General features: G+C 40.3%; 1 protein-coding gene across 1 annotated transcript in view; it reads left to right on the top strand.

Annotated features, from left to right (window-relative positions):
• The first annotated feature begins 2284 nt into the window (after positions 1–2284).
• Positions 2285–22948, top strand: part of SURF2 (surfeit 2) — a 283792-nt gene continuing 263128 nt past the window's right edge. The window contains exons 1-2 of the mRNA XM_044058699.1: positions 2285–2481; positions 11962–12116. Coding sequence (XP_043914634.1) covers positions 2386–2481; positions 11962–12116 — 251 coding nt within the window. The 5' untranslated portion in view covers positions 2285–2385. The remainder of the gene's footprint in view (positions 2482–11961; positions 12117–22948) is intronic.

The raw sequence follows: 22948 nt of genomic DNA, 5'->3' as shown, positions 1-22948 counted from the left end.
TGCTAGCCACAATTCAAGGTTATTTAAGCACTTGTTAATGGATTACTGTTGATTCTGAGGAAGTCTCATGATACTAGACGAAAGCGCGCTAAATCTGGTTAATTTGTATTTGGTTATTTTATCTACGCTTGGAATACATTAAAACCTTTTTATTTACAATCGATGGGTGATATTCTTTGACTATTACTGGGAATTTGGTGGAGGACAACCTTTATAGTGCTGGTCAGCGGAATTTTCAATTTTTTGGTTGCCTTTGAGGATTTGAGGAGTGATTTTTGTGTTACTAATTTTTTAAATTAAATTTAAAAGAACAGCACTATAACTGGTAATGGACTACTGAAGGAACAACAATCTAACTACATTCATTTTAAAGTAATAGCAATATTACTGTTAACTTACTACCATAATAAATTTATACCATAACTTTGTCTAGTGAGTTAAACAACTTTTTATAGTATTAAAAATGCATTTCAACTAGCAAGTTAATAAAAATAAATAAAGGGGAGGGTAAATCACAGCAAAAGATCCTCATTCTCTTGTTAGAATCAATGTCCAATGCGTCCATATGATTTTCAGAGCAGAGCTCAGAACCTTCTTCATTTTTGCCTTCACTGGGTGGCAACATCTCAGCACCCTCACCTTGTTGAGCTTCCTGAAATTCCCTTATGTGACCAAGACAACAGGAAAATAGCTGATCAAAGTCTCACCCATATTTACACTTCTTCACATGAATTCATCTAAATGGCAGGGAACCATGTGTGCCCGGGTACCATTTATGGCTTTAAACTGTTTCTTGCAATGTGACCACATGTACTCCACAACATTGGTGTGAGCACCTGTAACTGGATCCACATAATTTTGACTGATTGACTGCCAGATAAGTGTAGTTCATCCCTGGTATTCGAACATTGCCTTGATAAGCTGCCCGCTGATCAAAAATAACTATAAAATAAATAAAATGACAGCAAATCCCTGACCAGTTCTCAGTTACTCATACAGACAAGTTCTCTGTTAACAACAACCACCTGTCAACATCTGATGTATAAATGATGTCACTGGCAAATCATGCATTATTTGCATATGACATCGCAATCACACAAGCCATGCCCACTTCTGCACTGGCTGACCATGTGGGGGACAACAATGTCACAAAACCTGGTATTCTAGCAGCAAATTGAAGTCTGTCCTAGGTATACCTGTACCTCATAACGAGGAATATACTCGTTTTGGGTCTTAAAACACCCATGTTCCTCGAAATGCCACATTGAAGGGTTCTGTTACACATTCAGTGTTAGGATTTATTTTTTAACTAATAACCCCAGTAAGAAGTACTAAATCATATTAATTCATCAAAAGAACTTTTCCCAAGTATAAATAGCACATTATAACCATTCTGTGTTTCCTAGTTGAAGTTGTTAGTAAGCTGGAAGGTGCTCCCCATTTTGCCCATTTGTTCCACGTTATGACAGATTGTGTTCCACATTTTGTAGACGGAACGGTGAGAGCTATGGTTCCTGGTTCTGTGCCTTTGTTCCCCCATTACTTTTGGCTTTGTCAGGAATTCTTGTTCTAATAAGAAGCTGAGAGTATAGCCTTTACTTCGTAACGGAAAAAAAATTTGGACAAAGCCATAAATAATTGGGGGTGGGGGATGGACAAAGCTCCAAAAATAGGGACAATTTTTAAATAGTCCTCTTATAAACTTAGAAAATTACTAGACTAAAAGGTTTTGTGCTACCATGCATTTTATCATTTGAGTTTCAGGCTTCATAAATTTTCTATGAAGGTTATGAAGCCTGAAACTCAAATGATTGTCATTATTTAATGAAAAAAAATCCAGAAAATGACAAACTATATGAGGAGCAGGCCAAACATATAAAGTACAAATCTGGACATTCTGTGAAAATATGTACAGTAGAGAGGTATTCTGACCCCCCCGCCCCCCATCAGTCCCTCGTTGGACAGAAAGAAAAATTAGAATAACGCGTTGGTTTACTCAGATAATAAAAATACAGCACGTCCTACCGTTCGATTTATTTTACAAATGAGGGTTTATATATATATACAGCGTTTTATATACTAGTAATATTTAACACTATATAATACATATTTATACCAATCACACATCGCACAAAACCCAACTGCCTCCGTTTACTGGCGGTGTTTACGGATTAATTTACAACTGAATAATGGGGAGGAGTTTGAAAGAAAAATGAGCTGCAGTGGGCGGAGTCGTGTTAGAAGGCGACACTAAAAGAAATATCCAGTTCCCGCTTTGAGATTCTCTTCCAGGTTACAGGCGATTAGCTTCCTATACACGGTGTGCATTTTATTTCACGTGGTTTCTCTCTGACATGTAAACACACTTGTGTTTAGGAGCTATAGATGATATATCAGGTTAAACAGAAATGTGTAACGTGTCAGAAGGTCCAGAAGTTCCTCAATCAGTTTCCATCCCTGCAGATTATCGAAGGCAACAAGGTACTTATTTTAGTTTCTTTAAATATGCAGTAAAGTGGAAGTTTCTTACTCGAAACCAATGAATGATGCTTGATGTAAACATATTGACATTTAACAGGAAATATTTCGTTTTATATTTGCTCGTATTATATTTTTAGTAGTATGTGCAAAATTTACTCTTTCATGTAGCAATTCATGATTTCTAGAGAGTGTTGTAGTTGTAAGATTGTAGATTTGCCCTTTTTGCAAAAAATAAATGGAATATATGTTTTACTTTAAAACTGGCAGCTTTAAATAAATGCAGTAGATTTGTGTGCAGTGTTATGTGGAATGTGTTGTACGCATTTGAAATCCTATTCTAATAACCAGGTGTTTTATTGTCTTTCAGAAAATGGACATACTGTTTTTGTTGTCTATTGTGATAATATCCGTATTTTTACTTGAGTAAAGACTCTAGTATAGTTAATGTTATTTCAGAGTTGTGTTTCTTATTGAAATATATTGATGCATAGTCAAAACCTTGTGTCTCCAAAATGTGGAACACCACTTCTCTTGATGTGGTACAAGTGGGCAAAATGTGAAACACTTGCCTTGCTAAGAACTTAAGCTGAGAAGCTCACAGCATGGTTAATAACTATTTTTCCATACTTACAAAAAAATCTTATCAATTAATATGGTTCACTGCTCTTTACCATGGATTCCATTTAAAAAAAATAATTTCATGTAACAACTTCTTTCAATGTGCAGTAGTATGAAACAAGAAACTTATAAGACTCAAAATAACTTAAGTTGACAGGAATGCCTTTATGTATTTATCGCCTGGAAGCCCTTTAGCAGTATTCAGAGTTAAATATTGCTCAGATTTTTAAACATCATGGGACTGTCTTGCTCAGGTCAGAATAATGCTATAAAGTGCATTTCAACAGAAGTGAAGCAATTATTATTTTATATTTTTTGTCATGTGTGCATTAATCTTTATACTAAGAAGAGTGATGTGTTTACTTCAACATAGGTGTGGGAATTAAGTAAGCACTGCTTATTGGTTACAAATAAACCTTACTGTTTGGACAATTTGGTTTGATGTATTAAATGTACCGTGAAAAGTTAGTGTGTTTCCATTAGCACATATTGGAATCATTCTTTGAAACAGAAAAGGTAGGAAGCTAGCTCACAAGTAATGCGTTACTATGGAAGGGGGGAAAAATCAAGAAAAAAGCCTCCCTGATTTTTTTCACATTATGTTATATAGAACTGCATTGTGGAAAAAATGCAACTCTAAGAAGCAAAATCAAATCCATGTGGCAGAACCCACAGTGGCTGCTTATGGAACAAGAAATTTAAAGTGTATTAGGAAATGTTAATATAGCATTGAATTTCATGGTATGATGAACAAAAGTTATGCTTTTGGAATTTGAGTATTGTTGTAAGAGTGGTATTCCCCACACAGTAAAGTGTGCACAACTTTGGGTATGTCCCATCCTGCTTGATATTGTGACCACATTTTGAGTGAAGAACATACTTTTCAACCTGGAAACATCAAAAATCTGGACAAAGGCCCATGAAAATTGGTACAAATCTGTACACTGATTAACATACAATTTGCATACATAATTATGTAACTGCCCACTCCAATAGAATTGTGGGATAGCAACTTTCAAATGCAAACTGAAGAACAGGCAACCAAAATATAGACCCCGACCCTCTAGTGTGTTTGTGTGTGCGAAAAATGCCCAGGTTAAATATACCTGGTGGCTAGAGTTACACAGGCTCAAACCCTGTACCTTGGGTACTTGTAGCAAGAGCCTGAATTCCCTACCCACCACCACTTGTGAAAACTCTCCAGATTTTTCTGTCGTAGTTTTGTTCTGTAACTTTTCCTCATAAAAACTGTGGTTTTCTGGAATTTTTTGGCAAATTTTTTCATAGTTTTGTTCTGTAACTATTCCTTATAAAAGCTGTGGTTTTCTGGATTTTTGTGGCAAATCAGTGAGGATTGAATTCAGTAAATAATGACAGGCATTTGAATTTCAGAATTCATATTCTTCAGAAAAATACATGGCAACACAAAACCTTTTATTCTAGCAATTTTCTAAGTTTATAAGCTCAATATTTGAAATTTGTCCCTATTTTTGAGGCTGTATTCCCCCATTATTGGCTTTGTCCAGGCTTTTTGTGCTAAGAGGTTGAGAGCTATGAGAGACTTGAATTCACTAAATAATTGCCATTTAAGTTTATGTCTTCCTATCTTTCATGTAACACATGGTGGTAACACAACATTTTATTCTAGCAACTTTCCAAGATTATAAAAGCAGTGTTTAAATGTGTCCCTGTTTTTTCGGCTTTTGTACCCCCCCAGTAAATGTTGGCTTTTTCCAGATTTCTTGTGCCGCAAATCCAGAAAAACACAGCTTTTATGAGGAACAGTTGCAGGAAAAAAAAAAATTTCATCTGCTTTTACTGTACTTGTGTTTCTACCTACTTCATTTTACTTTTGCATCATCTTAAAAATACTCAATTGTATTTATTACTGCTTGGTGTAACTCATTCTAAGCCTTTTGGTTTAAACACTTGGGCTTCGGACCAGTTGTTTTGCACTGAGAGGGTTTGTGGTCTGCACTGTTGTGGCAGAACAGGTAGCTTACATCCTTCTAGGTTGGGAACTGCTGATCGAGGGCTCAGTGTCTGTTATTCTAAAAGTGTATTAATTCTGGTTTAAGCACTTGGGCTTTCAGGCCAGTTATTTTACATTAAGAGGGTTCATGGTCTGCACTCTTGTGGGAGGAGAGGCTCGACTCTGCCCTTCTGAGCTGGGAATTTCTGGTTAAAGGCTTATAGTGCATGCATATCTGAACTGCTTCTTACTGAAGTTGGTGCGCCTTGTTTGCTGTGGCATAGACTGGATTTGGGCCTGCTGGATCTAGCTTTGTTTGTGTAACTTGAGCACTAATCCAGACATTCTCTAAAGTATTCAATTGTATTTATTACTGCTTGGTTGTAACTTGATTAAAGTGTAGCTATCATTCTAAGTCTTTTGGATTAAGCACTTGGGCTTCAGACCAGTTGTTTTACATTAGGAAGGTTTGTGGCAAGCACTGTGGTGGCAGGACAGGTAGCTTTCATCCTTCTAAGTTGGGAACTGCTGATTGAGAGCCCAGTGTCCAAGTGTATTAGTTCTGGTTTAGGCACTTGGGCTTCAGGCCAGTTATTTTACATTAAGAAGGTTCGTGGTCTGCACTCTTGTGGGAGAAGAGGCTGGACTCTGCCCTTCTGAGCTGGGAATTTCTGGTTAAAGGTTTATAGTGCCTGAATATTTGAACTGTATCTTACTGAAATTGGTACACCTTGTTTGCTCTAGCATAGACTAGATCCAGGCCTGCTGAATCTAGCTTTGTTTATATGCTTGTTATTTCCCTGGAAGCTAATTCCACCTAATACGCAGCTTCTCAGCACTTCTGTGGATCACTAATGATATCTGCATTGCTTACTGTACTTATTTCCTTGTTTCACTTGAAAGAAAGTTACTGTTTGTCGTTTTTGCATTTAGTTACTTGTAACACATTGCACTCAAGTTACCTGGCACTTGCTCACTTAAGCAATTATATAAGTCAGCACTAAAAATTAAAAGCACTACACCCTCACTCCCCACTGGCCCTTGTTTTCAATTATTAAGGAATTCCCAATATTATTCTAGCATGTCCAAAGGTCTGTTGTCAATCTCCTCTCCGGTCCAGCTGGTGAATCTGGGAATCTTGAGGCAATGTCATAACTGCCTCATGTACACAGACAACCTTCTCCTCCTCCCACATAACACAAATACTTGCGTGAGATGCAGCTATTTAGCCAAACTGGAGGCTGAGCTCTCTCAACTCAGGACTGGCAAGACCAGACAGGAGGAGAAGGCAACTACACACACCACAAAACCAGCCTCACATAATGCTACCACACCACTGAATCAAACACATAAACACACAAAGACATACTCGGAGGCTCTGAGTAAAAATTTACCTAAACAGCAGAGGCCTCCAAAGCAGACACCCAAACAACTGCTACCTCAAGACACCCCACAAGCAACACATAAACCACAAAAGCAGTGTGCAAAGCAGTCACAGCCCTTAAGGCCAAATACAACGCCAAACATACTTGTCATAGGTGACTCCATAGTCAGACACACTGACGTCCCACTCACCAGGCTGAACAAGGAGAGGGTCACAGTAAGCTGCCTATCGGGCACTAGAATCCGCCACATAACACAAGCACTCGGGTCACTCCATGGCAAGTACAAATATGACACAGTCATTGTCCATGCTGGTGTGAACGACCTGAGATGTACCTCCCTGGACTACATGAAAAGAGACATAGAGGAGCTCTCTGATTATGTAGCCCAGGCAGGTATGACCCTGACCCTGAGCAGTATCCTTCCTTCACCAAGAATGATGCCACAATATAGAGACAAGATGATCAGCTTTAACAATTGGCTTAATGTCTGGTGTCATTCAAAGGGGATCCAGTGTCTGTCTGCCTGGGATGACATGCTTGACAAGCCACGCTGCTTCAAGGGACGGCTTGCACCTGTCACCCTGGGATTCTGGATATTGGCTAAGGCTCTTGCCACCCCCATAGTGCCTTTTTAGGCAAGGCTCAAATTCTAAACCTACCACCCTAGAAAACAAAAATGGGAAGAAACTGAGGGTAATGCTGCTCAATGCCAGAAGTCTAAATCTCAAAATGCATGCACTCGAGGCCCTTCTCAGTATGGAGAACATCGATGTCTGTGCTGTAACTGAAACCTGGCTCAAGGCTCCTGAGAGCACCCCGGCACTATTAGGTTTTACCTCATATCATGTGTTCCGGCCCCAAAACCCGGACCACACCACAGAAGGAGGGGGTGTATCCATATTCATAAAGGATACCCACACCTCCAGGTTGGTGGCAACGCATCTAAGCTTCAGAAACCATCCAGGTGCAACTAACCATAGGCAAAACTGCTCTACAAATTGTAGCATGCTACAGGCCACCCTCTCAAACTCAGGAACCCCACACAGCCTTCCTGAAGACACTGGAGGGTATAAATGTATCTCCAAACACCATCATATTGGGTGACTTCAACTACCCGAATATAGACTGGGAACATTACTCAAGCCCTAACTTTCTAGCCCAACGGTTCCTGGAGTTCATAAATTCAAATGCCATGGAACAGCTAGTCACTGTTCCCACGAGAGGAGAAAATATACTAGATCTCATTATCACAAACATGGGGACAAAATGCTCCACACGGAAGTATATCCCTCATTGGTGAGATCTGATCATAAACTAATCTCACTGGAAATCCACATCCGCCCCACCCCAAACAAAAAAGACCACAGTGAAGAACTTCTCTAAAGCAAACTTCACACTACTCAAGACTGATGTGGTATCCTTCAAGGCCCCTGAGCCAGTGGAAACCACAACCCAAGCTGCGGAAGCCCTTACAAATGCCTTCTATGAACACCTCCAGGACTGCATGGATCAGGCAATCCCAAATAAAACCAAGACTCTTTCCACAAAGGGCAAATGTCCAGTCTGGTGGACCCCAGCCATTAACAAACTTTACAATAAGAGGAGAAAGCTATTACATGATAGAACAAAATCCATAAAAGGGAAGTCACCCCTGATCATTATTAGTAAAAAAATATGAGCACTCATAAAATCAACTAAGGCCAATTTTGAGAGAAAAATTGCCATGTATTCAAAGGACAATCATAAGGCCTTTTCAGCTATGTTAGGAACCTGGGTGGAAACTCCCAGATATGCTCAGAATTAGTCCAAAATGATACAAAAATCACTGAACCCACAGACATTGCCAACATACTGGCAGACAGGTTCAGTGCAAACTTCACCCCCCCCCCCTAAAGGAGAGATAACTATCCCAGCGGAGTGTAGCCTCCCAGACATCTCAAATGCGCAGGTGAAAGCTGCTCTCTCTAAAGCTAAAACACAGCATCAATGGGACTGGATGGTGTCCCCGGCTGTGTGCTACATGAGCTCAATGAGGAACTAAACCTGCACATACGGCAGCTGTTTAATCTCAGCCTTACCACAGGATACGTGCCCAAGGAGTGGCGTACGGCAACTGTGGTCCCACTCCACAAAGGCGGTGCCTCTACGGACCCTGGTAATTACCGCCCCATAAGCTTAACAAGTCTAGTCTGCAAAGCTATGGAGAGGATCATAATGGAGCTCATAAACAAAGATATAGGGGACTTGCAGACATTGGACCCGACCCAGTTTGGCTTCGTCAAGGGAAGATCATGCCTTTTGAACTTGGTCGACTTCTTTGAAACAGTCACCAAGGCCATTGATGAGGGAAGGCAGTCCATACAGCCTACCTTGACCTTGCAAAGGCTTTCGACACAATACCCCACTCGGGTATTGTAGAAAAACTTACCAGCTTAAATGTAAACCCATATGTCACAAGATGGGTTGCAAACTGGCTTAAGGACAGAACCCACAGGGTTAGAGTTGCTGGCGCTATGTCAGACTCCAAGCCGGTCACAAGTGGTGTCCCACAGGGCTCGGTACTTGGCCCCTATTGTTCGGCATGTACTTCTCAGAAGTACAGGCCAACATGGGAGGACTTTGGCTGACAAAGTTTGCAGGCGACTGCAAACTGGGCGCCATAGTGGAAAGTGCATCGACACGGATATCCTTCAGAAGGGACTCACGGAAACAGATAGCTGGTGCCAGAGCCATGGTCTGAAGTTAAACGCCAAAAATGTATAGTCATACCCTTCGGGAAAAACAAGGTAACTCCAAGCTACCATATAGGTGGCAATCCACTAAGCACAGAAGAGGTTATCAGGGACCTGGGGACCCAGGTTGACAGTGGCCTTTCTTTTGACACTCACGTTGCTAAAGTGGTTAGAAAGACCTTCTACATTGCCCACCTGATCATGAAGGGATTCACATCCAGATCTAGTGAGGTCATTGTTCCCCTGTACTCTTCACTTATCAGACCAATGATCAAGTACAATGCCCCATTCGGGATGTATCTCACCCGACATCTGCAGCAATTGGAGAGACCCCAAAAGTTCCTCACCAAAAGGATAAAGGGACTCCAAAATCTGTCATATGCTGCCAGATTGAAGAAACTCCAGCTCTATTCAGTCGCATACCGTCTGCTCAGAGGTGACATGTGCCTGACATACAAGGCCATGTCCAACCCGGAATTAATGGACATGCTCCACCTCAAAAAGTCCATATCCACCAAAACCACTAGAGCAAGCGACTTAAAACCTTAGCACGGATATAAATAGGACGTGCTGGAGGGATAGATTTATCACTCAGACTCCCTATGCTGTGGAATAAAATCCCGGTCCATGTGAGGCAGAGCACCTCGCTGGCTCTGTTCAAGAGAAATCTTGACCTGTGGATGGGAGATCGTAGGTTTACCCCGGGAATCATCTCTGTGTCACTGCTGGACAGAGGCACAACAAACTAATGGGCACAGTATTTTTTCATATAAGGGGTGGCGTAAGCCACAAAAATTTGGGCTAGGCTTATAAATGCCTTAGGGCAGATAGCCTAGTATAAACCTATGAACCTATGAACAAAACTATGAAGCAAAAATCTGGACAGTTTTCACAAGTGGTAGTGAGTAGGGAATTCAGACTCTTGCTACTAGTACCCAAGGTAGAGGGTTTAAGCCTGTGTAACTCTAGCCACCAGGTTTATTTAACCTGGGCATTTTGCACACACACAGACACGGCTTGCAGAAAACTTAGTGCAGTGCATCCATTATGCCGTGGAGGAATAAGCTGCTGCAATGCATCCAGTACAGTTGTACAAGAAAAGAACCGTTCTTGTATTTGAAATTGCATGCACCATCACAGCTGCCCACAAAATTAAAGAGCCGTTCTTGTACAGTGGAGCACTCAGTCAGTTTGGACAAATGACAGGCTGTTCATGGAGCTGACATCATCGTGCACGCCTCTGCACGTGATGATGTCAACCCGGAAGAAAACTAAAAAAGCCGAGAAATTCAGAAATTAGGGGGTGCCACTCGGGAATCATGGCACCCCATTTTTTGAACCTCAAAAACGGTATAAAACGAGATTCTCAGTACGGTAGAGAGGTATGGTTTTGTCTGTCTTAAGCACTCTACATGCAATTAAAATGCAAAACAAAATAAAGTTAATTCCTCATTAGTTTTAACAAGATCATCTTTATTTACTTGAATAATCACTGTTTAAATTATTTCTATCAGTGAGTTCTTGGCATGAACATGTATTTAACTGTCAAAGGTTTTAATCAATACTGCATCCCTAAACGGTTCTTTATTTTTAAGAAATTATACTTTCTACTATAATTTTAAAAAGTTTGTAAAAGTGTGGGAATTGGGGGTGGTAACTTTTTCCATAATGTGTGCAACACATGAAAGACACGCCCAAAGTTGTGCATTTGGACAGTAGTTTGACACCTAAAACTTTCTCAGGCTAACTTAGCCCATCCCCCTTTCCCTTAATGTTGTGCATGTCAGGAGGAATCTTTTCCATGTATCAGACAGACCACGTAAAGTGGAAAACTGAAGTGAATACAGCTGCTCATACTCTTGAACCCCATCTTACTGTGACTGCACCCACTACACCTGAGGTATGAGAAAGAGGGGGGAATGGTGGCTGAGATGAAATTTCCAACCAAGATCAGTCATTATGGTAAGTATGTAACTTTTTTTTTTTCTGTCATTGTGAGTTTCATCTGTGTCACAATCCCCATCCTCTTTCCCTTACCTGAGGCATGAAGAGGCTGATAAGTCATAAGCTTGTCTCCTAGATACCGCCTCACTGCCTGCTGTCTATTTTCCAAGGGATTTTTGTTGTATGCGTCATGCTCCTTGACGTGGAAAAATTAAACCGGGATCAATTGTGGAGGTGTATCGAATACACAATCTCCCCATCCAGGATGGGCATGCCCATCCACTTCTTGTGCTGTAAAAACATCCAAGCTGCTAATTGAACATTGGTCTTCTCGGCCATAGTCAGGGCTTTATCCCTCTAAGCCACTAACAAAGACTATTAGATGGTGCCCAGTAAAGTTAATGAATTAGAGATCTGTTTCCTTTCTTTTTAGGGTAGAGTTTTTCATTTATTTAAGCTTAGTGAGGGAGACCAGTTTGGAGAAAGAATGGGTTTGCAGAGAACAAATTAGTGAAATGTTTAAGTAAATGGCTGAAAACTTTGAACATTTGCAGTTTTTGAAGAATATCTTTTCTAACTGTATATGCCAAGCTGATGCCTTTCCTTAGAATTTTTGGTTTTATAGAAGGTTCTTTAACTTTGTTGCACCACCCACTGTATCATGACTAGATAATTAATTGGAGGACCACCAGTAACTGTGCCTTCATTTTACTTTGATTGTTGAATGATGACCTTATTGTTTCCACTGCCTCATTACTTCATTTTATCCAGGTAATACCAGTAATATATTTTATTCTTTTTTTCCCCCGGGGATATGATATTTCTGCAGGTGAAGTGTAAGCTGACAGGCCATGAACTGCCGCTTCGACTGCCCGAGCTGCAGCAGTATACGTCTGGGAAGAAGTATATGCGGATAACAAACATAGAAAGCTCATTCAATTACAGTCAGTTTGAGCCCCATATTGTACCGAGTACCAAAAATGCGTATGTATATTTCTGCCTTTTAATAAACTGAGTACTGCCTGATTATATAGCTCAACAGTAGTTTCTTTAACATAATGCTGTTTTGTTTCTAGTCCCTTATTGATTCAGGTCACATGCTTCCTGCAGATGTAGCTCTACTGCTAACCTGATGACAAGAGCCACTGGATTTGACAGAAGTGGACTTTATCTACCTTGATTTAATTTTATTTATATTTAAAACTTTGTTTAAAATGAAGATTTTCTTAATATGTATTTGGGTCTGGCCACAACTACTTTGACATATACGAAAGTACAGTTTCTGACTCTTAAAATGATGCATTGTAAAGATTAGTAGGATTTTAATTTAGATAGCCGTTTGGTAATTATATTGAAGAGTTTGGTAATTGAAAGTTTGTGTATTACATGGCTTATGATAAGTACTTGCAGAGTTCCTGATTTACTGTCTTGTTATTTAGTGATTACAGAATTGAATGTCAACTCGTGTTTTTAACAAAAAAAAAATGGTTAATGCATTTTCAAATTCTTGTATCGGACTACTGGAATTGTTGCTTGTCCCTTTGTTCTCGCATGAATAAGTTTTTATCAGGACAACAGTTTCGGCTTTACTTTACTTAAAGGTACAGGGATAAGTGTTAGTATATGCAGCCTACTAAAGCTAGCTGTGCCATGTGGATGCAGAGGTATGAAGGTTTATAACTTCATTAAAGTCTGCATGTGAAAATATTTAGATGTAAAAAAACTACTGTCTTTTAAATGATTTTGCAATAGTTTAATCTCCCTCAACAAACATACCCACCTACTGAAAGGTTGCACCATTTCCAAGAAAAGGGAAATATTTAATTTTCCATTTGCAGTGATTGTCTGGCCTTATGTGTAGAAATAACTGAGTAGTGAGTGTTGGGATTTGAAAGGGAGGGAGTGGCTTTCTGTCTGCAAAGTTTTTGCCTAAGTAGTGTGACATTTCTTCTGCTGTATTTTATTAAATTTGGTTTAGATAACGTTGCTTTTGGCAGTGTTTTTTGATATGAGCTATGTTTTGGGATTTAGGATTTTGTTCTTTTGATAATCTAAATCAAACTCTGCTACTTCTTATGGCAGATGGATTATATGTAAATAGCAGAAATTACGCAATAAATGAATTATTACAATTAAGTTTTAGAATTGCTGATTTGCATTTGGAATGTGTGTAAAGTCAGAACTACAAAATTTTACTCTAGGATGTCTGGCAGCAGAGCTATATACTGTAGGACATTCCTTTCAACAGGCATCCGTAACCTGCTTTAGCCTTTCCATTGATTGTATTTAGCACTGTCCAGTAATGTCACAACACACATGTTGTTGGATAAAATGGGCAGTACCTTAATATAGTTTTTCATTTCTTTACAGCTGCATAGCAGACCTCATCACTTTATGGAATTTAATATTTCTTTCTAAATGAGGCAATGTATCAATATTCATTAAAGATAAATACACCTCCACTTTGGTTAAACAGTATGATTCCCTGGAGACACTTCAGGTGCAACTAACTGTTGGTAGGACACCTATCCAAGTTATTGCCAGCTACAGGACCCCCTCCATGAATCAAGACACCCACTCTGCCTACTTTGCATGCACTGGAATCTATCAAGATACATCCAAACACTATGGTTCTGGTTGATTTTAATTACCCATCCATTGACTGGGTAAATTACTTGTGCTCCAACTTACTTGCCCAAAGGTTCCTCAAGTTCATTAACTCCAATACCCTGGACCATCTGGTGGACACCCCGAGTAAGGGCGACAACATCTTGGATCTGGTGCTTACCAGTATGGTGGGACTGCTGTAGCACCCCCACCATGATGTCTTCCCTGGTCAGATTTGACGACAAATCAGTATCATTCAAAGTAACTGTCACACTGGACCCCCCCCAGCAGAAACTAAACTAAAAAAACTTCTTCAAAGCAGATTATATCATTCTAAGAGATGGTATAAATAGCTTCAATAGCTTTACTACACCTCCCCCTTCAGAAGGAACTGGCAACTATGCTGAGTCCTGCACCAGTGCTTTTTACGAACACCTGTATAACTGCATTGCCACGACAGTACCTCTTAGGAGCAAAACAAGCTCTCCAAGGAAGGGGAAACCTGCCTGGTAGACAGCTGCCATTAGCAGGCTTTACAATAAAAGGAAGAAATTGATGTCCAAAAGTAAGATGGAGAGTGCCCTAAACTGGAAACACTCCATCCTCAGCTTAAACAAGCAAGTAAGACTTTTGTGAAGTCCTCCAAAGCAAACTATAAATCCAAATTATCATCCTCAACTAAGGACAACCATAAGGAGTTCTTTAGTTACATCCATAGCCTAAAAGGTAAGACCCAGATTTGCACTGAACTGGTAGTTGATGATACTACATACATTGAGCCTGTGGACATGGCAAACTTGTTAATTGACAGGTTTTGTGAAAACTTCACTCCATTGTCCCCACCACACACACCCCATGACATTCCTTCCACCTGTCCCCTGCCTTGTATCTGTAGAGGGCAGGTTGTAAATGTCCTCTCTAAGGCCAAAAACACAGCATCTACCCCAGGTTGTGTCCTACATGGGCTCCAACAAGAATTAGCAACACCATTGGGTACTATTTTCAGTCATATTCTAATCACTGGCATCATCCCAGCTGAATGGAAAATGGCCACTGTTACCCCCTTCCAAAAGGGGGGTGCATCCATTGACTCCGGGAACTATAGACCTATTTGCCTGACTAGCCTTATCTGCAAGGCCACGGAGCATATCATTATGGATCTTATCAACAAAGTTATAGGTAATCCCCAAACACCTGACCATACTCAATTTGGATTTGTGAAAGGGAGATCATGTCTGTTAAACCTGGTGGACTTCTTTGAGACAGTTACCAGAGCCCTGGATGAGGGGAAAATGGTCCATACAGCCTACCTGGACATGGCCAAAGCTTTTGACACTATCCCCCACTCAGGCTTTGACAAATTCGCCCAGCTAGGTATCAACCGTTATATTGTTAGGTGGGTCGCTAACTGGCTCGCCGATAGAATCCATACAGTCAAAATAGGAGAATCCATCTCCAACAGCAGACCTGTAACCAGTAGTGTTCACAGGGATCAGTCCTGGGATCTCTACTGTTTAGACTCTACTTCTCCAAAAGTGCAAGCAAAAACTAAAGGTCTGTGGCTGACAAAGTTTGCTGACAGCCGCAAATTGGGAGCGGTCATAGAATCCCCAAACGATGTTGACATCCTAGAAGAGGATCTTACACAAACAAATGATTGGTGCCAAAGTCACGGTCTTAAACTCCATGCAAAAAAAATGTATTGTCATCCCTTTCAGTAAGAGCGATGTTCATGCTAACTATCGCATCAGTAGAAACACACTAAGCCTGTACTCAGTGGTGAGAGACCTGGGTACACAGGTTGACGGCCACCTTACCTTTAATCACCATGTCTCCACAGTGGTAAGAATGGCATTCTATAGTGCTCATCTCGTACGCAAGGGCATTGCCTCCAGAAAAATAAAATAATGTATAACCTCCCTGTGCTCTTCCCTCATCAGGCCTGTAATTGAGTACAACAACCCTTTTGGTATGTACCTTTCCAGGCACCTCCAGCAACTGGAAAGACCACAAAAGTTCCTCACATGGAGAATTCAAGGTCTTCAGCAACTATCCTATGTGGATCTGGTGAAATCCCTGTCACTTTACTCTGTTTCATACAGACTACTTAGAGGTGATCTCTGCCTTGCATACAAGGCAATCTCTGACTCTGCTTTATTGGAAATGCTGCATATCTATAAGTCCAGTGGCTCACAGGTTACTCGCTCTGAAGACGTTTAACCTGGTATGTGGCATCAGTAGAACCTGCTGGAGGGACAGATTTGTCTCCCAGAGGTTACAGCACCTGTGGAACAGACTACCAGTTTATGTCACGCAGAGCATCTCTTTGGCCCTCTTCAAGTGCAATCTGGACAATTAGATAGGTTAACCGTAAATTCACCCCGGGGGTTCCACCTGTGTGTCTCTTGGGCAGGGGCAATAGGTGCTGATCGTGGAAACAAGGGCATAACTTGGCTAGGCTTGTAAGGGCCCTAGGGCCATTAGCCTAGTAACGTCCTATGATCCTATGTCTAACTCCACTCCTTCAGTAAATAGTGGGCCGTGTGCTTGTCACGTGTAGAGCATGTATTCCACATACCTTTATCTACATAAATTAATTTCATGCCCAAAGGAAACAGAATCATCTTGAGTCTCATCTGCTTGATCTATGGTTAAGAACATGTGGAGGGACAGCTCCTCTTTTCCAGCCATCTTATCCTTGGCCCAGACACAACCAGAGTCTGGAGAGTCAGTGGCTAACATTAAGGCAAAAAATTGTATGTTGAAATTGAAAAAAAAAATGTAAACTGATCATTTTAGTAGATTGGTCTTTAGCAAATTTGGTAACTACAACTAGTAGTCTTTGTACTGCAATCAAGACTGGTAGTAATTTAGGTCAGAGACCCAACTGGTGATAACCCCTGTTTGGTTAAGGATGTCATTAGATAGTCGGTAAACCTTAAATTAGATTGGTCGTGATAAAGGTGTAGCACAGTTTTTCATCAGTCTTTTTTGTATTGTTATTTTGTATTGACAGTTAATGCTGTCAAGTGATGAAAACATAGCAGTGAATTTACTGTAGCAATTATATTTATCATTAGAATTTAAAAGCAAGTATGCCCACCCCAGAAGAAGTAAGAACAGCACTAAGGAAAAGTAAGTCAGGGAAAGCAGCAGGCTCAGATGAGGTCACAGCAGGTATGATCAAGATGATGGGTGAGTTAAGAGGATAAATGATTCCTGAGGATACTCGTAGCAGTATAGAGCAAGAGACTTGTCTCAAATGGAGAAGTAGCACACTTGACCAGTGTAAAAGAACAAATGGAACATCTGGGCATTGCAGGGGCATCGAACTCCTGTCCCATTGCCTGAAAGTTCTGGAGAGGGTGATTGATAAAACAAATTCACAGGGTAGTAGGAAATAAGGGAGATGAGCAGTTCTGATTCGGATCAGGATAGAGAAGAAGCTGGAATTGAGGAGAGAGTCCAACTGGGCATTGCTAGACTTGGAGTAAGCATATAACAAGGTCCTAAGAAAGCTAATATGAGCAATATTGCAATAGTTTGAGGCCCCACGCAAACATTGGTAGAATGAATAGGCAATATATAAGGACCCAGTGAGACAAGACTGAAGCATGTTCGGACTCTTAGGGGTTCCCAGTGGGGTGGTGGTGCATCAGGGTTCAGCTCTAAGCCCACAGCTGTTCATTTAAAACAAATACTGGAAACAGCTGAGAGAATCCAAAGGTCAAAGTAGATAATATAAATACTGGTCAGTGACCACGCAAAGACCACCAGGATGTAAGATTCAAAAACCAAAATTTATTGAAGCGCTTTTCGTCTGCTTAGTGAGCAGACTTCTTCAGAACTTCTTCTTCCCACAGCTGTTCATACTAGGGATGGACTTCATTAACAAGCAGGTTGGAGGTGGAGGGATCAACAAAGCAGCTGTATTAGCATTGGAATGAGACTCTGGACAGGTAATTGAGCAAATGATAGGGAAATAAAATGCAAAACTGAAGGCACATGGGAAGAAACGGAGTACAGACAAGATGGTTGTTATGGCGGCAAATGGGGAAAATCAGAAGAAGCTAAACATTATGGTGAAAGGAAAAAATAGTGGATCAGGTTTAAGCTTGTCATTCACTTTACTCTACCAAGAACCCCTCCGAATGCCCTCCATGTTAGGAAGCATCTGTTCCCAGAATATAAAATTGGTTGAGTTCATGAATTAGTTGCACATACATACAATCGGAGGACTAACTTGTAGGAATACAGTAGCATAGAGAATATACTGCATTCATTAAGATGCACCTGTCCAGTCTTGTGTTTTTTTTTTTGTTTTTTTTTTCTCCTTCTGCACACACTATTGCTGTCATTATGACAAGCTCCCTTAAAACTAGGTGGCTTGTGCACAATATTTGAACCTCAGGCACACCAAGTTTACCCCTAGTAATTCAAGAAATGGTGTAATGTTACTGTCATTCATTGTTGTTTATGTAGCAAAGTGCAGGACTAGATGCTCCCTTTAATTAGTTTCATACCTAATCAAGAGCAAGCCAACATAATGACACTGTTCCTGGTACAAAAAATGCAACTGATGCGATTATCCATTTTTGTTCCTTGTTAGAAAGTCCTTCTAGCTAACCTGCCTTGCTGGACCTAGGTGACTAAATTTTATCAATACCAGTAAAAATAAATTTTGCGCTGGGAAATCTATGTTTGTCTAATGAATTTGATGGTCTTCAGCATTTAATGTCACTGAAATGTTCTGACATCCAATGTTTAAACATGGGAAGTCTTGCCAACATAAATTGCTGAGCAAATACTGCTAAATAAATACTCCATTCAGACCTGAATGCACAGATACTAAACTAGCTCTAACGTATAACCTAAGAGGCCAAGCCGTTGCCAGGCCTTCCGTACAAATCTCTTCTCCCAGACTGTGCCCTGCTAGAAATTTTCTCTCAGTACTGGCCCCAAAATTATTGCAGTCAGTTCCTTCTGATTTAACTGATGACGGAAACTACTTCTTGGTTGGGTCACTGTTTAAACAATACTTATAACAACAGTTTGAATGCAACTGTCCCATCTAAAGGACATGCCACCTCCAACTGCATAGTACCTTAACCTCCCACATATCTGATCCACCTGGTTAAGTCATCCTAAACTGAGATTCAGCTTCTGCTGAATGGTCTAGTATGCATAGCCTAGATTTCCATTTCATCTTTCTAGTCTCTTTTAGGCACACCAAGGTTACCAATAGAAGTTCCACATGGAAAGTATATTTTTCCTAACATATGTACTACTGTCATAGCTCCATCACTTTGTTTTTTTCTCATTTTAACTCTATTCTCCCTTTTGTATTCCACTTGTGCAACTGTACATATATTTGGTTTGTTAGATATTTTATGTATATATTATTTGTTTGATTTTCAATGTTTACTCATAGGTGTCCACCACTGTTATTATACAGTACATTGTTGTGTTACATTATTATGTAACATGCACTGAGTCATTGTTTGATCAGAGTTCTTCTACCCTGATAAACAAATTTGGTACAAAGCATTTTATTGGTGTTGGCTGTGGTAAAGTCTTTTTGTTTTGAGGACATTTTGGCAAACATTACAATTCCCATTCATAAAACTGCCCTGAAGAACGGTTCAGTCCAGTTTTTTTTTGTGTTGAAACGTTGTAAGTGCTGTTTTTATAGTACCTAAAAATTCATAAGTTTTTTTTCCCCCTTCTGTAAACAAAACAGCAAGATTTTGGATGGATATGTTCATGTACTGAATCAATTTTTAAAATATTCCAGTATTTATTAATAAGGTATTGAATATTGCTGCTATAAATTGTCATAAAAGCTAGGTAAAAAACTAGCATTATGAATGTGTAGTGCATTGTAGCAGTAGATTTCTTTCCCTGGCATCAAATTGTAGTTTTCCTTTATCATCAGAGTTGCAGGCAGGTGTTGGAAGAATTTGTTAAAAGAATCTCTTGTATATTAGTGGTGGAGTCACCAACTAATTCTTTCCAGGTTGTCTCTGTTTTATCAAGGCCTGCGTCACACATCCTGTGGGGGAGTCCTTGGAGCTACCTGCTATGTACTGTGTCTGGATGCCTACTAATTTAAAACTTCTACACTGTCCACCTAGATGTGGGGTATCAGGTATCCATTTTTTCCCTGTCCTTATGCACCACCTTTTGTCCAACACATGGGGCAGCATGTGTGGTCTTGGTGTAGTTTCCTGTGGTTCTGGCTCCATCTGGCATGTTTTTTTTATTCCAGGTTTTCTGACATCTACCCTACCAGTTCCTTTTTTTTTTTTTTTTTTGGCAGAATTTGTCTGTTCCCCTTAGTGGTCTCTGCATCTTTTCACTAATGGTATCCAGTAAGGTGCCCTGCATCAGGCCGTTGTATGCCTCCATACTTTGGTCTGACATCAGAGATTCTGGCAACAATTTTTCCATGAGTCATTTACCGATTCTAGTCTTGACCCATCCTGCAGATACTAGCTTACAGTGCATTCAGACCATTAAAAAATCTGTGTACAGATCTTGTATAGTTATCTTAATATTCATTCCAGGCCCATCATGACACTCCATTGTCTTAGCCTGTCACCCATTGTAGGTCCTCCATTATTCCCATAATGTAAGAGGACTGTAGAATCCCCTGATTCAAAACTCCAAAGTAAGAGACCCAAAAACAGCTTGATTAAGTCTGAGTAGTTTGAACAGGTCTTGGACCAATTCCGTGGAGGACCTGACTGATGATGAGACAGTAAATATGGAATCCAGTGACAGTGCTGCACTGTATTCCACTAAATAATTTTAAGAATCCAGAACCTATACCTGCATAAATAACTACTCGCCAAAAGCTGTGCAAATCTGTAAACATTTGTTTAATTGTCATTGTATGACCGCAAACTTGTACTTGATCTTCATCAGTTTGCTTGCCTTATGCCTAGGTCATGACTGAATAGGGTCCTCAGACTAGCCCACCTACCCAGTTATCAAAATAATATAAAATCTGAAAAAAACTCAGCAGATGATTCCATGTTGGAGTATTCCTGCAAGTTATGGTTTTGTGTGTGTGTGTGTGGGGGGGGGGGGTCTGCCATTTTAATTGACTTAAAATTCTACCTTCCCTTGTATACAAGAATTAAGGTGGTAGGGTTCCTCTCTGATGGGATGTGTGATTTAAACAGAGGAACCAGGCAAGGATATAATCCTATCTCCCTTTTATGTACTCTATGTTTAGAACTGTTAGCAAAGAAAACAAGATTATTAAGTCAGGGATATAACTAACTGGTATGGTGTTCAAGAAAAGTTAGCTTTATTTGCAGCTAATATTTTATACTTGAAAGATGCAGAAAAAAGGTATGTTTGTGTGGAGTTTTTTGACTGTTTCAGGCTTTCTCATGATGTTAAATAAATGAAGATATAACAAAGGCTATAGCAATGAGCTATGCATCCACACACATATTGGTTCAGCAATACTCGTACTTGTATGATACAATGAGCCATTTGGGTGCATAGGTTAGACACGATTATGTTTTGTCTGCTAAATATATGTGGGAAGAAACTAAACGAGGAAAAGAAGATAAAAAAAAATTGAGAAGCCAAAAGGTCTCGATCATGGATAGTAAGATAAAAGCAGCAAAAATATTTTAGTCTTTTTAGTTTTTTATGCAGATCAGGCATGTTTTTAGCAACTGTTTGAGAAGTTGTTGATAAATTCCTTCATCCTTTAATTATTTATTTGGAAGGGGAAACAAGTAAGAATCAAGTGGTAGAAGTTGAATCTCCCCATTGAAAAGGGTGGTTTAGGGTCATCTGATTTGAAGGGATACTATTGCATCTCGATTAAAACTCCATCCAGCTGATAATTCATCCCATGATTGTTGTGGCCTAAGTCTAGGACTTTGAAAAAAAAAATTCTTTTTTTGGCAATGCATCTCAACTACTACCTTTATTCCCAGTAGGTCAGCCTTTCTAAATTTCTAAAGCCTTTGCTACTCCCCCCCCCCAAATCTGCAAACCCTGGACCCTTCACAGATCGGCTTTGTTAAAGGAAGGTCATGCCTATTAAATTTGGTGGACTTTTTTTGAGAGGGTAATGAAAGCACTGGATGAAGGTAAGACTGTACACACAGCTTACCTCGACCTGGCCAAGGCTTTTGATACAATACCCCACTCAGGCATTATAGACAAGCTCACTAATTTAGGTATAAACCTTTTTATCACCTGCTGGATAGCCAACTGGTTCACTGATGGGACCTAGGAGTTCAAAATACATGAGGTCACCCCAACAAAAGGCCAGTCACTAGTGGAGTCCCCCAGGGCTCAGTACTGTGCCGGCTCCTTTTGGCATTGATTTCTTTAAAATTGAAGCAAATGCTAAAGGTTTATGTCTGGCTAAGTTTGCAGATGTTTGCAAGCTGGGGGTTATCCTCAACTCCCCCTGCAGACACTAGCATTCTTCAAGAAGGTCTGTGTCTGACTAACAAATGGTGCCAGAGACATGGTTTTAAACTCAATGCTAAGAAATGCATAATTGTACCCTTTGGGAAGTCAACTGTCCCATCTAATCACCATGTTGATAATACACCCCTAAGACTCAACCCAGTGTACAGGGATCTGGGTACGCATGTAGACAGTAGCCGTACCTTCGACCACAACATAGCCACAGGCATGAGGAAGTCCTTTTATGTTTTACAACGTACAAGGGCATGGCAGCTAGGTCCAAAAAGTTCATTATCCCACTGTGCTCCCCCTTTATCAGACCAGTCATAAAGTACAGTGCCCCCTTTGGTATGTACCTGACCTGGCATATGCAGAAACTAGAGTGACCTCAAAAGTTCTTACAAAAAGAATACAAGGTGTAACGAACCTGCCTTGTGCAGAGTGCCATAAAGCCTTTTTCTTCTACTCAGTCTGCTATACACTGGGCCTGACACCCATGTCCCGTATGGACAGAAGTAGCCTATAAATGCCTGGCCCTCAAATGTCCTGTTTGGACATCATTATTATTCTTTCAGGAAAACTTGGCTAGACTTAGGCCCTCCCCAAGAGTTGTTAGCCTAGTAACTAACAGTGTGTGAGTCTATGAATACGTCACTGTTGCACCTGTCTTTGTGTAATTGTCAAAAAAAGGCTTGTTCTGTTTATTTCCTGTCTTAGATATGCCCGAGATGAGCATACTGAAGAGAACTTGACCCAGGACAGAT

This window comes from Protopterus annectens, chromosome 16.part0 (genome assembly GCF_019279795.1).
Source record: "Protopterus annectens isolate FY-2018-M chromosome 16.part0, PAN1.0, whole genome shotgun sequence".
Taxonomy (NCBI): Eukaryota; Metazoa; Chordata; order Ceratodontiformes; family Protopteridae; genus Protopterus; species Protopterus annectens.
Note: the sequence above shows the minus strand (reverse complement) of the source record. Positions and strands in the feature narration are given on the sequence as shown.